The 14762-nt window shown below is 43.7% G+C and overlaps 1 protein-coding gene across 1 annotated transcript in view; it reads right to left on the bottom strand.

Moving 5' to 3' along the window:
• The window catches only part of AKAP6 (A-kinase anchoring protein 6), a 476852-nt gene that overhangs the window by 384297 nt on the left and 77793 nt on the right, over nt 1–14762 (bottom strand). The window contains exon 3 of the mRNA XM_073577839.1: nt 10973–11267. Coding sequence (XP_073433940.1) covers nt 10973–11248 — 276 coding nt within the window. The 5' untranslated portion in view covers nt 11249–11267. The remainder of the gene's footprint in view (nt 1–10972; nt 11268–14762) is intronic.

Here is a 14762-nt window from a genome sequence, read left to right as displayed (position 1 = left end):
GAATCTAGATTGTGAGCCCCAATGGGGACAGCAATGAAAAATATCTGTAAAGTGTTGCAGAATGTGATGTCGCTACATAAGTAAGAATAATAAATAATATTATAGATCAATTTGGATACACCCAGTGCAATTAACCCTCTGACATCCTCCAATCTCTGAGCTCCACAGCTTATTACACTCCTTCTTTTAAGGCACCTTTTTCCATAAATGCAGCATCTTATCCGTTTGTGATTTATAGCATGTAGATACTTGAGGAAGAGGTCGGTACAGCGTTGAAACGCGCAGTGACGGTATATGTGCTACTCTGGACTTCATCTGCCTGCAGCGGTTGTACAACGGGTTTCTTTCTCCATCTATATTCTTATGAATATAGTCTTTTTCAGGTTTTGATATGTTATTTGTTAAATACTCTCTCGTTCTATACACCAAAGACAACTGCTTAACAGGCAATGCCACACACCAAAGATAACTGCTTAAATGCAGAAACCTGATTAAATTGCTACAAATAGCTGAAAATGTGAAAACTAAAAATACCATAGCAAAATTATGGCTGTATTATAGAATAAATGATAAAAATAAGGCTGCTAAAATATAAGAAAATGCTAAGGTAAGACATAAGAAGTAAATTACTCCCACCAAATGTGTTACAGAAGTGTCCATATGGTGAAAGATCCATAGTAGTTGTCCCTTGAATTTAGCAAGTAGGTTCATTCAGTCTTCGGAGCACGGCAGGCCTGGGCAAACTGTGGCCTGTGGGCAACATCTGTTCCATTCTGGCCCTCGGACTAAGACAGCCGTAGGGCCCATGGGCCGCACCCTGCCCTCTATGGGCTGCACCATGCCCTCCATGGGCCACTGTTTCAGTCTTTCGGCTGTCCTGGTCCACGAACCGGACTGGAGCAGATGTGGCCGCACCTATGGGATGTACTGTGCCCTCCCCTGCCATCCATCCACAACTGTCACCGTTATCTGCATCCTCAGAATGCAGCAGCAGTGAATACATTGATAGAGGATGGTGCCACCGGCCCCTTCTTCCGCCAGCAGATGCAGTGAGACAGCAGATGCAGTTCATCGCGCTAGTGCTGGGGCAGGAGCAGAGCATTGGGGGAACGGGAGCGAGGTGTGTGGTTTTTTTCATGTGTAAGCAATATTTGTATGCGTAGAGTGAGGCTATGTGGGGAATCATACTGTATACAGGATACTATACGGGGCTAAGACTGTATATAGGACTCTAGGAGGCTATGTGAGGCTCACGCTGTATATATGAAGGCTGTGTGGGGTGCACAATGTACATATGGAGGCTATTTGAGGCTAGAACTGTATATATGAAGGCTATGTGGAGCTCACAATGTATATATATGAAGGCTATGTGGGGCTCACATTTTATATATGAAGGCTACAAGGGGCTTACAATGTATATATGGAAGCTATGTGGGGGCTCACACTGTATATAAGAGGTTATGTGGGGCTCACTTGATATCTGTATATATCTATATACTGTATATAATCGTCTTATGATGTCTGTCTGTCTGTAACCGAAATCCTGCGTTGCTGATTGGTCGCGGCCACCAGACCTCGACCAATTAGCGACAGGCGCAGTGGCAGGCGCAGTCCTCAATTAGAAGGACGCACGCCACAGCTACCTTTGCCGCTGATCTCCAGATGGTTGCCGCGGGTCATCTCCGGGTGCACGGGCGTCAGTGGCGACGCAGCCGGGAGATGACCGGCTGGCGGTACCCAGGGTCCAGAGGAGAGGAGACTCCTCCAGACCCTGGGTACCATAGCGTGTAAAAAATAGAATTAAAATAAAAAAGAGAGATATACTCACCTTCCGACAGCCTCCAGACTTTTTCTCTCCTCTCCACGCTCCTGGCATCTTCCGTTCCTAGTAAGGCTTTGCGCCAAAGACCGCTGATGATGTTGCGCTCTCGCGAGAGTAACGTCAGCAGCGGTCTTTGGCGCAAAGCATTACTGGGAACGGAAGATGCCGGGAGCGTGGAGAGGAGGGACACAGTCCGGGGGCCGTCGGATGGTGAGTATATCACTTTTTTTTATTTTAATCTCCTGCTGGCCATATTCTAGAGTACCCGATGCTTTAGAATCAGGCCAGCAGCTAGTGGAGGCTATGGTGAGCACACAGTGTATATATGGAGGCTATGTCAGGTTCACACTGTATACATTATATATATGGAGGCTATTTGAGGGGCTCATACTGTATATAGGAGTCTATGTGAGGTTCATACTGTATATTACAGGCTATGTGGGGCACATGTTGAATATAGGAGGTTATGTGGGACACATGCTGTATATAGGAGGCTATGTGGGGCAATTTTTGTATATCAGAGTCTATGTGCAGCTCATGCTGTATATAGGGAGGCTATGTAGGGTTCACGCTGTATATAGCAGGCTATGTGTGGCACACACTGTATATAGGAGGTTATGTGGGACACATGCTGTATATAAGAGGCTATGTGGGGCAATTTTTGCATATCAGAGGCTATGTGCTGCTTATGTTGTATATAGCAGGCTATGTGGGGTTCACGCTGTATATAAAAGGTTATATGGGACACATGCTGTATATGTATCTATATATGTATCTGAAAAATCAAGATATACCGCTGTGCGCGCTGGGTTATGCACGCCATTCTCTCTGTAGTCATAGTGATTGATCCAGACTGCTGTACACACATACAGCAGCCCTGCCCTGCCCCAGGCTCTATTTGATTGTACACCTGTGTCTGGGCTTGTCTCACCCTTCATCTGTGGTTGCTGGTTTGGCAGTGTGGAGGTTGGACCTGAAATGTCTATGTCCGGACCCGGTCAATTTTTTTCTGCGCTCGCCCTCTCTGGCGCCATGTGAGTGATTCAGAAACGCTTCAGGTACAGTGTGCATTTATTGTGGTCTTGCTTTTAATACATTTAGGAGGCCGTACTGGCACAGCTAATATAAAAAACATAGAGTAGGACTGCCCCATATGAGAATGCCTTGACGTGGCGAGGTGGCTCAAAAAATTGATCAATTGTTTGCTAAATGTCTCATTTTGAGATACAGTTAGAAATTAATATGTGCATATGCACTTTATGTATTGCGTTCTGACCATAGGCAGCGCTGGCTTCTCCCCCTTTTTTATTATATATTTTACACCACGTCCAATGACTCACCTTTGTCCAGTCTATAGCTTACCTCTTCATAAAAACTGATTAGATTGGTTTGACAGGAGCGATTCCTCATAAACCCATGCTGATATGGCGTTACACAGTTATTCTCATTGAGATAATCCAGAATAACATCCATCAGAAACCCTTCAAATATTTTACCAACAATAGAGGTTAGACTTACTGGCCTATAATTTCCAGGTTCACTTTTAGAGCCCTTTTTGAATATTGGTACCACATTTGCTATGCGCCAGTCCTGTGGGACAGACCCCGTCGCTATAGAGTCCCTAAATATAAGAAATAATGGTTTGTCTATTACATTACTTAGTTCTCTTAGTACTCGTGGGTGTATGCCATCCGGACCCGGAGATTTACTTATATTAATCTTATTTCACACCTCTTCTTGGGTTAGATTGGTGACCCTTAATATAGGGTTTCTTTCTCTCTCTGCATTTCACCTAGTATTTTATTTTCAACCATGAATACCGTGGAGAAGAAGGTGTTTAACCCCTTCACGACCCATGACGCCTACGTAGGCGTCATGAAAAGTCGTGCCCAAACGACCTATGATGCCTACGTAGGCGTCATGCTATAAATAGCCCCCCTGCGGGTCGGGTGACCGGGGTCACTGAAAGGTCACCCAACCCGCACACAAAGGACACTCTAGAGTTAATCCCTGGGGGCGTGGCTTAGCCCCCACGTGCCTACGATCGCTCTGATTGGCTGTTAAAAGTGAAACAGCCTATCAGAGCGATTTGTAATATTTCACCAATGAAATTTGGTGAAATATTACAATCCAGCCATGGCCGATGCTGCAATAGCATCGGACATGGCTGGACACTGACCCCCGACCCCCCCACACACCGACTGGCGGGGCCGATCGGCCCCCGCCACCGATGGACGGCGGCGATCGTTCGCCGCCGTCATCATCTGCTCCCCCTCCCCTGTCTATCGCTCCCTCCCACCTTCCGATGCCCCCAGGACCTCCGATCGTGCTCCCGGTGTCCCGCCGTGGCTCCCGGCGTCCGGATCATGGGCGCCGCCATCTTGCAAAATGATTTTTTTTTTTTCACGGCTCTGAGTTATAAACTTCGGTGAAGCACTTGGGGGTTCAAAGTGCTCATCAAACATCTAGATAAGTTCCTTGGGGGGTCTAGTTTCCAAAATGGGGTCACTTGTGGGGGGTTTCCACTGTTTAGGCACATCAGGGGCTCTGCAAACGTAACATGACGCCCGCAGATCATTCCATCAAGTCGGTATTTCAAAACGTCACTACTTCCCTTCCGAGCCCCAATGTGTGCCCAAACAGTGGTCCCCCCCACATATGGGGTACCAGCGTACTCAGGACAAACTGTACAACAACTTTTGGGGTCGAATTTATCCTGTTAACCTTGTGAAAATAAAAAATTGCGGGCTAAAAAATCATTTTTTGAGGAAAAAAAAGATTTTTTTATTTTCACGGTTCTGCGTTATAAACTTCTGTGAAGCACTTGGGGGTTCAAAATGCTCACCACATATCTAGATAAGTTCCTTGGGTGGTCTAGTTTCCAAAATGGGGTCATTTGTGGGGGGTTTCCACTGTTTAGGCACATCAGGGGCTCTGCAAACGTAACATGACGCCCGCAGACCATTCCATCAAGTCGGTATTTCAAAACGTCACTACTTCCCTTCCGAGCCCCGATGTGTGCCCAAACAGTGGTCCCCCCCACATATGGGGTACCAACGTACTCAGGACAAACTGTACAACAACTTTTGGGGTCGAATTTATCCTGTTAACCTTGTGAAAATAAAAAATTGCGGGCTAAAAAATCATTTTTTGAGGAAAAAAATAGATTTCTTATTTTCACGGTTCTGCGTTATAAACTTCTGTGAAGCACTTGGGGGTTCAAAGTGCTCACCACACATCTAGATAAGTTCCTTGGGGGTCTAGTTTCCAAAATGGGATCACTTGTGGGGGGTTTCCACTGTTTAGGCACATCAGGGGCTCTGCAAACGTAACATGACGCCCGCAGACCATTCCATCAAGTCGGTATTTCAAAACATCACTACTTCCCTTCTGAGCCCCGACGTGTGCCCAAACAGTGGTCCCTCCCCACATATTGGGTACCAGCGTACTCAGGACAAACTGGACAACAACTTTTGGGGTCCAATTTCTCCTGTTACTATTGTGAAAATAAAAAATAGCGGGCTAAAAAAATCATTTTTTGAGGAAAAAAAATATTTTTATTTTCACAGCTCTGCGTTATACACTTCTGTAAAGCACCTGGGGGTTCAAAGTGCTCACTATGCATCTAGATAACTTCCTTAGGGGGTCTAGTTTCCAAAATGGGGTGATATGTGGGGGAGCTCCAAAGTGTAGGCAGACAGGGCCTCTCTAAACACGACATGGTGTCCGCTAACGATTGGAGCTAATTTTCCATTCAAAAAGTCAAATGGCGCTCCTTCCCTTCTGAGCCCTGCCGTGCGCCCAAACAGTGGTTCCCTCCCACATATGGGGTGCCACCGTACTCAGGATAAACTGAACAGCAACTTTAGGGGTCCAATTTATCCTGTTACCCTTGTGAAAATAAAAAATAGCGGGCTAAAAAATCATTTTTGAGGAAAAAAATGATTTTTTATTTTCATGGCTCTGCGTTTATAAACTTCTGTGAAGCACTTGGGGGTTCAAAGTGCTCACTACACATCTAGATAAGCTCCTTGGGGGGTCTAGTTTCTAAAATGGGGTCACTTGTGGGGGGTTTCTACTGTTTAGGCACATCAGGGGCTCTGCAAACGCAACATGATGCCCGCAGAACATCCCATCAGTCTGCATTCCAAAATTGCGCTCCTTCCCTTCTGAGCTCTCCCATGCGCCCAAACAGTGGTTTCCCCTGACATATGGGGTATCGGTGTACTCAGGACAAATTACACAACAACTTTTGTGGTCCAATTTCTCCTGTTAGCCTTGTGAAAATAAAAAATAGCGGGCTAAAAAATCATTTTTGAGGAATAAAAATTATTTTTTTATTTTCACTTTTCTGCGTCATAAACTTCTGTGAAGCACTTTATTTTTTTTCCAAAATGGGGTCACTTGTGGGGGAGCTCTAATGTTTAGGCACACAGGGGCTCTCCAAACACGACATGGTGTCCACTAACGATTGGAGCTAATTTTCCATTCAAAAAGTCAAATGGTGCTCCTTCCCTTCTGAGCCCTGCCGTGCGCCCAAACAGTGGTTTATGACCACATATGAGGTATCTGTGCACTCAGGAGAAATTGCCCAACAAATTTTAGGATCCATTTTATCCCACTGCCCATGTGAAAATGAAAAAACTGAGGCTAAAAGAAAATTTTTGTGAAAAAAATTAAAATGTTCATTTTTTCCTTCCACATTGCTTTAGTAGCTGTGAAGCACCTGAAGGGTTAATAATCTTCTTGAATATAGTTTTGAGTAGCTTGAGGGGTGCAGTTTTTAGAATGGTGTCACTTTGGGGTATTTTCTGCCATATAGACCCCTCAAAGTGACTTCAAATGTGAGGTGGTCCCTAAAAAAAATGGTTTTGTAAATTTTGTTGTAAAAATGAGAAATCGCTGGTCGAATTTTAACCCTTATAACTTCCCAACAAAAAAAAATTTTGTTTCCAAAATTGTGCTGATGTAAAGTAGACATGTGGGAAATGTTATTTATTAACTATTTTGTGTCACATAACTCTCTGGTTTAACGGAATAAAAATTAAAAATGTGAAAATTGCGAAATTTTCAAAATTTTCGCCAAATTTCCGTTTTTTTCACAAATAAATGAAAACATTATTGACCTAAGTTTACCACTAACATGAAGCCAAATATTTCACGAGAAAAGAATCTCAGAATCGCTAGGATCCGTTGAAGCGTTCCTGAGTTATTACCTCATAAAGGGACACTGGTCAATATTGCCAAAAATGGCCAGGTCATTAAGGTCAAAATAGGCTGGGTCATGAAGGGGTTAATATATTAGCTTTTTCCTCGTCATCTACAACTATTCTTTCCTCACAAATTTTTTAAGGGGCCTACACTTTCACTTTTTATTCTTTTATTATTGATATAGTTGAAGAACAGTTTGGGATTAGTTTTACTCTCCTTAGGCTAGCTTCACACTAGCGTTTTGGGCCGCAGCGCACGGCCACCACTAAGCCCCGCGCCCTGCCCGCCCCCTCCGGTCATCTCTGCCTAGTATCGCACACAGCTGCATGCAATCTGCACACCCTATCTTTAGCATAGGGTGCGCAGACTGTGCGCTGACCGTGCGCTAGTAGAATTTTGCGTGCACTGCGCCCTTTTGACGGTGCTCCGAGCGCACCAAAATGCAACATGGTGCATTCGGCGCACACCGGCGCACCGTCAAAAGGGCACAGCGCATGCAAAATTCTACTAGCGCATGGTCAGCGCACCTATGCTAAAGATAGGGTGTGCAGATCGCATGCAGCCGTGTGCGATACTAGGCGGAGATGACTGGAGGGGGCGGGCAGGGGGCGGGGCTTAGCGGCGGCCGTGCGCTGCGGCCCAAAACGCTAGTGTGAAGCTAGCCTTAGCAATGTGCTTCTCTGTTTCCTTTTTGGCAGCTTTAATTAGTTTTTTAGATAAAGTATTTTTCTCCCTATAGTTTTTTAGAGCTTCAACGGTGCTATCCTGCTTTAGTAGTTTAAGTGCTTTCTTTTTACTGTTAATTGCCCTTCTTACTTCTTTGTTTAGCCACATTGGGTTTTTCCTATTTCTTGTCCTTTTATTCCCACATGGTATAAAACGCTTACAGTGCCTATTTAGGATGTTCTTAAACATTTGCCATTTCTTACTCTTATTTCTGAGGACATTGTCCCAGTCAACCAGATTAAGAGCATCTCTAAGCTGGTCAAACTTTGCCTTCCTAAAGTTCAGTGTTTTTGTGACTCCCTGACATGTCCCCCTAGCGAAAGACAAGTGAAACTGTGCAATATTGTGGTCGCTTTTTCCTAGATGCCCAACAACCTGCTGATTTTTTATTCTGTCAGGTCTGTTAGATAGTATTAGGTCTAAAAGTGTTGCTCCTCTGGTTGGACTCTGCCCCAATTGTGAAAGATAATTATTCTTGGCTATTAGCAGAAGCCTGTTGCCTTTATGGGTTTTGCAGGTCTCCGTTTCCCAGTTAATATCCGGGCAGTTAGAGTCCCCCTAACAAGGACCTCATTATGGGTTGCAGCTTCATCTATCTGCCTTAGTAGTAAACTTTCCATGATTTCTGTTATATTTGGGGGTTTGTAACAGACCCCAAAGAGAACATTGTTACTATTTTTCACTCCATGTATTTCGACTCATATGGACTTGACATCCTCATTCCCTTCGCTAATATCTTCCCTTAAAGTGGACTTTAGACAAGACTCTTCATAACGACAAACCCCTCCACCTCTCCGATTTTTACGATCCTTTCTAAACAAACTGTAACCCTGTAAGTTAACTCCCAGTCCTAGCTTTCATCTAACCATGTTTCTGTTATTCCCACTACGTCATAGTTACCTGTAGATATTTCTGCTTCTAGTTCTCCCACCTTGTTTGTCAGGCTTCTGGCGTTTGCGAGCATGCATTTTAGAGAATTTTGTTCCACTCTCATCCCTGTGGATTGTTTTAGAAATGTTCTTACCCTCCTACCGAGTATGCTGTCTTGGGTCTTCTTTGCCACACCTCACATTCTTCATCAGTATATTTTCTGGCTTCATGTTCATGTCTAAGGCTGGTTTCAGATTAGTGTTTTTGGCGCAGCGCATCGTGCGCGCCCCTGCGCATGCATCATGCGTACCTATGTTTAACATGACATGCAAATGGTCTTGCGTTTGCACGCGTTTGTATGGGTTTTCGTGCGCATGCATTTTTTCAAGGGGTGCGCCCAGGCGCGTCAGACGCAACCCGTTTCATTTTTGGGTCCGCCGAAAGGCGTAAAAAAATGCACACGCTTGTGCACGGAATGCGACAAAATAACGCATTACAGTCTATGGAAATGCAGGCGTGTGCATGGACATGCATTTGTCTTCGTTTTCGTGCGCATGCGTTTTTGGCATAAACATGTGTAGACACTGGTTTAACCCCTAGAGAACGATGGGCATAAAAAACGCAAACGCATGCAAAAACGCATGATACATTTTTTGCATGCGTTTCTATTGTGCACCATGTGCTGCGCAAAAAAACGCTAATGTGAAATTAGCCTAACGTTTTTCTTCCCGTCTCCTCTTCTTCTAGTTTAACGCCCTACTGATAAGTGTAGTGAGTCTTCTGGTGAATGTGTTTTCCAGGTTTGTTGAGGTGTAGTCTGTCTCTGGCGAGGAATCCGTCATACGAGTAATTCACACAAAGGTCCAGGAATCCGAATCCTTGTTGTTTGCACCATCATCTTTGCCAGTTGTTCGCATCAAGGATCCTGTTCCATCTCCTGCTGCCATGCCCGTCTACTGGAGGAATAGAAGAAAAAACTACCTGTGCATCCAGTTCCTTTACTTTCTTCTCCAACTCATCAAAGTCCTTGCAGATTGTTGATAGGTGCTTCTTTGCCGTGTCATTGGTGCCAACATGTAACGAAAGAGGTGGGTGGACGTCCTTGGAACTGATGTTATGTCTGGTCTGCTGATGGCTGCTTCTGTGCCTCTCAGTAGTGAGTCACCCACCACGACCACTCTTCACTTCTTGGCTGTACTTTTTGTTGTCACTTCTGGGTGTTGCTGTGTGCCCTATTCCTTTTTGCTTGCTGGTAGTTCCTCATCCTTAGGTGTACCATCTTCGTCCTCCACAAGGCCGTGGTATCGGTTTCTCACTTGTGTGGTTTGTGATGTCTCCATAGTCTTCTTGCTTCTTTTGGTCACATGCTTCCACTTGTCTGCTTTTGGAGGTTCTCTGACACTTTCTTCACCTTTCTGTGACCAGTAGAGATGCCTCTGTTCTGTCTAGGAAGTCTTCATTTTCTTTGATGAGTTTCAAAGTTGCAATTCTTTCTTCCAGACCACGCACCTTTTCTTCCAAAAAGACCACTTCTGCTGGTTTATTGAAGTCAGCATATATCAAGGCAGGGTTCAGAAAAAAAACAGAGCCTTCCTGGCTTAATGGAAAACAAAACAAATAAGGTATAACAGAGTCCTTTCTCTGCAGGTTTCAACCTGCAGACACCTGGCAATGTCCTTAGCTCCTCTTTGGAGCTCCGTGGGAGTATCTCCTCTCCAAAGATACCACCCAGACTGTTTCTCATATCCATTATCCAGGTATTTAATAGAATAGAGTGGGCTGAGCTTCTGAGACTTCTCCATTGCCGAAAAGTGCTGTTCATGTCTGACTCTCATCGATAAGGGGTGAAATGCTGTGCTGCCAAAAACAATGATTTGTAAGAGTTTTCCTTGTTTGTTGAGTGACTGCTGATCTGTATAGACAGGCGGGTGATAGTTGGAAATGAGAGCTCATATGATGAGTGCTTGATCCCCAGTTCTTGGCCTATCCAAATGAGCCTTTCTTTAAATGGGTTGTCTGAGAGTTTAGGTAAAGAAATGATATCAAACACAAAAACAAGCCTTGCTGCCCTAGACAAGCATTGATGACCACTAACTTACAACTATAAACTCTTTACATTGTTTGATGTTATACTAGGCAAAGTGATCAAATTCTGGAGAATAGGAGACATTTGACAACTTAGTTATTGGAACCAATGCTTTCACGTCCCGTGTCTGACACTTCTTTGTAAAGGACACAGTTGGCTTTAGATTCCATCATTGAAATGAATTGGTCTGCACTTTGCAATGAGTATATTGTAGATGCAACATGAAAAAAATGAAAATAAATTTTTTTTGTCCTCACCTTGAGTTGCATTAGATGCACATCGACATGCTTGCTTTGAGGATCTTCTTGCACAGACTGTGTAAGTCCTCTTACTCTCTCAGCTGTGCTTCTGATCCAGGTATCAATTTCTGGCAGGTGTAAGATAATTTTCCAGTCTGCTCCGGTATGAACTGGAGGTGGCCTTTCAGAGCGCTGGACACAATCGTGCACCAAAGGGGGCTCTATTTCACATAAGTCACCAACATTAGGGTCCATGGTATCAGCTTCTTGGGATCCAGTAGTCTTCAGACTCATCGCCTAGAGCTAGTCATACCTACGAGAGTAAAAGAATAGTAATGTTTTCACAACATGCTTAGATGTTTATCAATACAAATGTCAATAGCAACAGTTACTGGTTGTAACTTGTAGTATACAGGAAGAAAAATATTTTTCCACCACCAGGAGCAAAACAGTAACAATGCAGTGATATGACAAGAATCTGCATAACTAATGATATGCTAAATAGTAGCAAGCCAAATTTATGTATGAGGTAGCCAAGATGATGGTCTATAAAATGATGGTAGTCTCATATTCGAAGGAGTAGTGGAAGGTGAGATATGGAGCCTGAAAGTCAAAAGCTCAAAACATTTTTACTCTTTTGCTCGTCAGTATATGTATTGTAGTAAATTAATTTTAGGCAAGCAGGTTGTATCTGCACAGCAGCAAGGTCAACGGTAAACCACAGTAACTAACAAAGATTTACTTGTTCTGCAAAGTACAGGGCATAATGGTGGGATTAATGCAGGTCAAGGTCGTAAATTTTGTAAAAGAGTGAAAAACTTCATTTTCTACTTATGTAAACATTTGGAGAATTGCAGCAAAAATTGTGGCCAGTGTGTGAAGTGGTGCTGAGACTTAAGATGGGCTTCTTGGCCTGTATGCTGTTTCATGCTGTGGCCTGAGACAGTAGGAGGAGCTAGGGCTACTGTTGACAAGCTCTCCCAAGGCTAGTGATCAGAAGTGAGTGGTAGCCTGAAATTTCTGTGGCCTGAGACAGCAAAGGACAGACTGGATTATATTGGGCAACCTATACTTAGATAGTACACCTTTAGAATAAATTGTGATCAACAACATCGGGACCATACAAGGTGTGCTGTGATATTTACACCAACATAGTTCAGTTGGGTTAAATTTATCAGTTATCACCTATGGTTCCAGTAGGAGACTTTTCACATTTTACTGAACCTGTGCTTCTTGGTCATAAAATCTCAAACTAGGTGCTTCATCAACACTTTGAAGAGTAATCACAAACCCTATAGAATATTTTTCCCTTCTCCAATGACAGCACCACCTGAGAGAGGGTATCTGCCCATCAAGGACAGGAAACCTATTGAATAAAAAGGCGGTACCTCTCCTCCGAATCAGTTTGTTTTACTGTCCATGTGGGAGTTAAATCTAGTTCTTGAAGCATTGACAAGATCTCCCTTCGAGCCACTAGATGAATTAACAACTAAAATACTAACTCTAAAGACAGTGATATTAGTGGCCCTGACATCTGCCCGCAGTGTCAGTGATTTACAGGCTCTATCCATTAAACACCCATTTATGCAGGTATCAGATGATAGAGTAATTTTGAGGCCAGATCCAGCTTATCGTCGGAAGGTAGCCATAAAACATTTCATAGAAGCCAGGAGATAGTTCTTCCCTCCTTCTGTAGGAACACAAACTTCAGAGGAAGACAGGTTTCAAACATTAGATGTAAGGAGGGCCTTCGTACAGTACTTAGATATGTCTAAAACAGCAATTTGAGCGGGCACCATCAATTAAATAAGCAAGGGGATCACCAGATGCATAAATTCAAACTACTACCAAACCAGAAAAAAGTACATGCATCAAAGGATTGGGATCACCACATTAATAATTTGATTCAAAAATAACAATTTTTATTGTAAACACCACATACAGATTGTTAAAAACATTTAAAATCCCAAGAAAAAAAGGACAGAGCCCTGCCGCAAACACTATAACATGTACTAGCCCTGCCACCACCACTCCGCAAACCTGGACAATCACTGCCGCCACCAGTCCTCCTGCAAGGAAGAGCACTGCCGCCGCCAACAGAGCACCACCAGCAGCCACACCAGCAGCAGCAGCAGCAGGCACAGCAGCAGCCACAGCAGCAGACGGGGGACCCACATTCCATATTTGACCCAAGTTCCAGGCTGCGCCAACAATCAATGTGGGCATTGGACCCAAGGAGGTCCAGGCAGGCCAATTTAAGGAGACAAACAGTTAGGACCACTGTAGCTGAACCTCTGTCCTCTCCTCCTAGTGTCTCTACTTCCATTCCCATAACTGGCCTCCCTTCCCCCCACAAGTTTTGTTGCACCTTCCCCTAGAACACCTTCATCGACTATAAGCTGTTCATCTTCACTGCACACCCTCAACTTGCAACCATCTGCCCCCAAACGCAGAAAAAAATAAAGTTTTTTATAATTTTTTGGTTAAAAATAAATTTAAATTTCTGGTTCACCATAGCAAAGTTTGATTAATGCTTTTGGCGCCGCCTACACACACTGCGCCGTACACACAATGCGCCCTAAACTTTGCAAGGTGTGATAAAAAGTGTTTTGAGGATTGGCTGTTTTTACCATCCTAATTTCACTTATTGTGATACTAGGCAAGGGGGATTATAGATATACCTTGTAATTAACAACATACTCTTATTACGTGTGTGTTGAATCTACTGATGGGTAAAATACACGTCATATGTTCAATACTGAGGCCTAGTATAATAACTAGAGTTGACCGACAAGGATCTGGTTTCATGAAACAAAATTTTTTTCAAATGAAACTGGTCAAACTAGGGAAAAAAAAGTCGGAGTTTTGTTCGAAACCCTACCACAATGTAAGTTAATGGGAAATAAAAGTCGGCATTGAGCGGATTACAATCATCCACTCAATGCTGACTTTTATTCCCCATTGGCTTGCATTGGGGTCAGGTTTTGGATGAAACTCCAACTTTTTTTCCACTAGTCGGACCAGTTTCATTTGAAACGAATTTTGTATCATGAAACCCGATCCTACCAAAGTCGCTCAACTCTAATCATAACAATTTATCAATAATGGCCAGGTTAATACACATATGATATTTCACCTGCAGCGTCGCTTATGTACCAATATATTTCACGCAGACTAGCGATGCTGCAGTTTAACTCATATGCGTATTTACCTGCCCAGGTGTGAGAACATCATGAATTCACAGGTATACATGGGATGTTGTTTATTTTATTGGAGTGTAAAAAACATAGTGCACTCGGTACAGCTATCAAAACAGGTTTTTTATTAACATACACACACAAAAACATTTTTACACCATTTCATCTTGCCAGTGCACCCGTCCTACATCAGAGATAAAGTAGGCCGCAAATTGGTCCCTCATTTGGCCAACTTCAACGGATGACCTGAGAGGGTGCTGAGTGAATTCAGGCATTGGGTTAGGAGCAGCATCATCGAGTTCAAAGGTCGGGTGCTCTTTAGCCATCACAAAATTATGTAGAACCACACATGCCTTCACCACCTCATCCACTGTTTCAAGTTTAAGATTAATGGCTGTGCCGAGAATTCGCCATCTGGAGACAAGAATCCCAAAAGCACACTCTACAGTTCTTCTGGCCCTGGTCAGCCTGTAATTAAAGATTTTTTTGGTGTGGTCCAAGTCACGGCTGGAGTAGGGTTTCAGTAGGTTTGTGCACATTTGAAAAGCCTCATCCCAAACCATTACAAAAGGCATTGGCGGAGCTTCGGTTTGGGGAAGAGGCCGTGACAT

This window comes from Dendrobates tinctorius, unplaced genomic scaffold, assembly GCF_039654945.1.
Source record: "Dendrobates tinctorius isolate UK_male_01 unplaced genomic scaffold, ASM3965494v1 ptg000057l, whole genome shotgun sequence".
NCBI classification, from domain to species: domain Eukaryota; kingdom Metazoa; phylum Chordata; class Amphibia; order Anura; family Dendrobatidae; genus Dendrobates; species Dendrobates tinctorius.
Note: the sequence above shows the minus strand (reverse complement) of the source record. Positions and strands in the feature narration are given on the sequence as shown.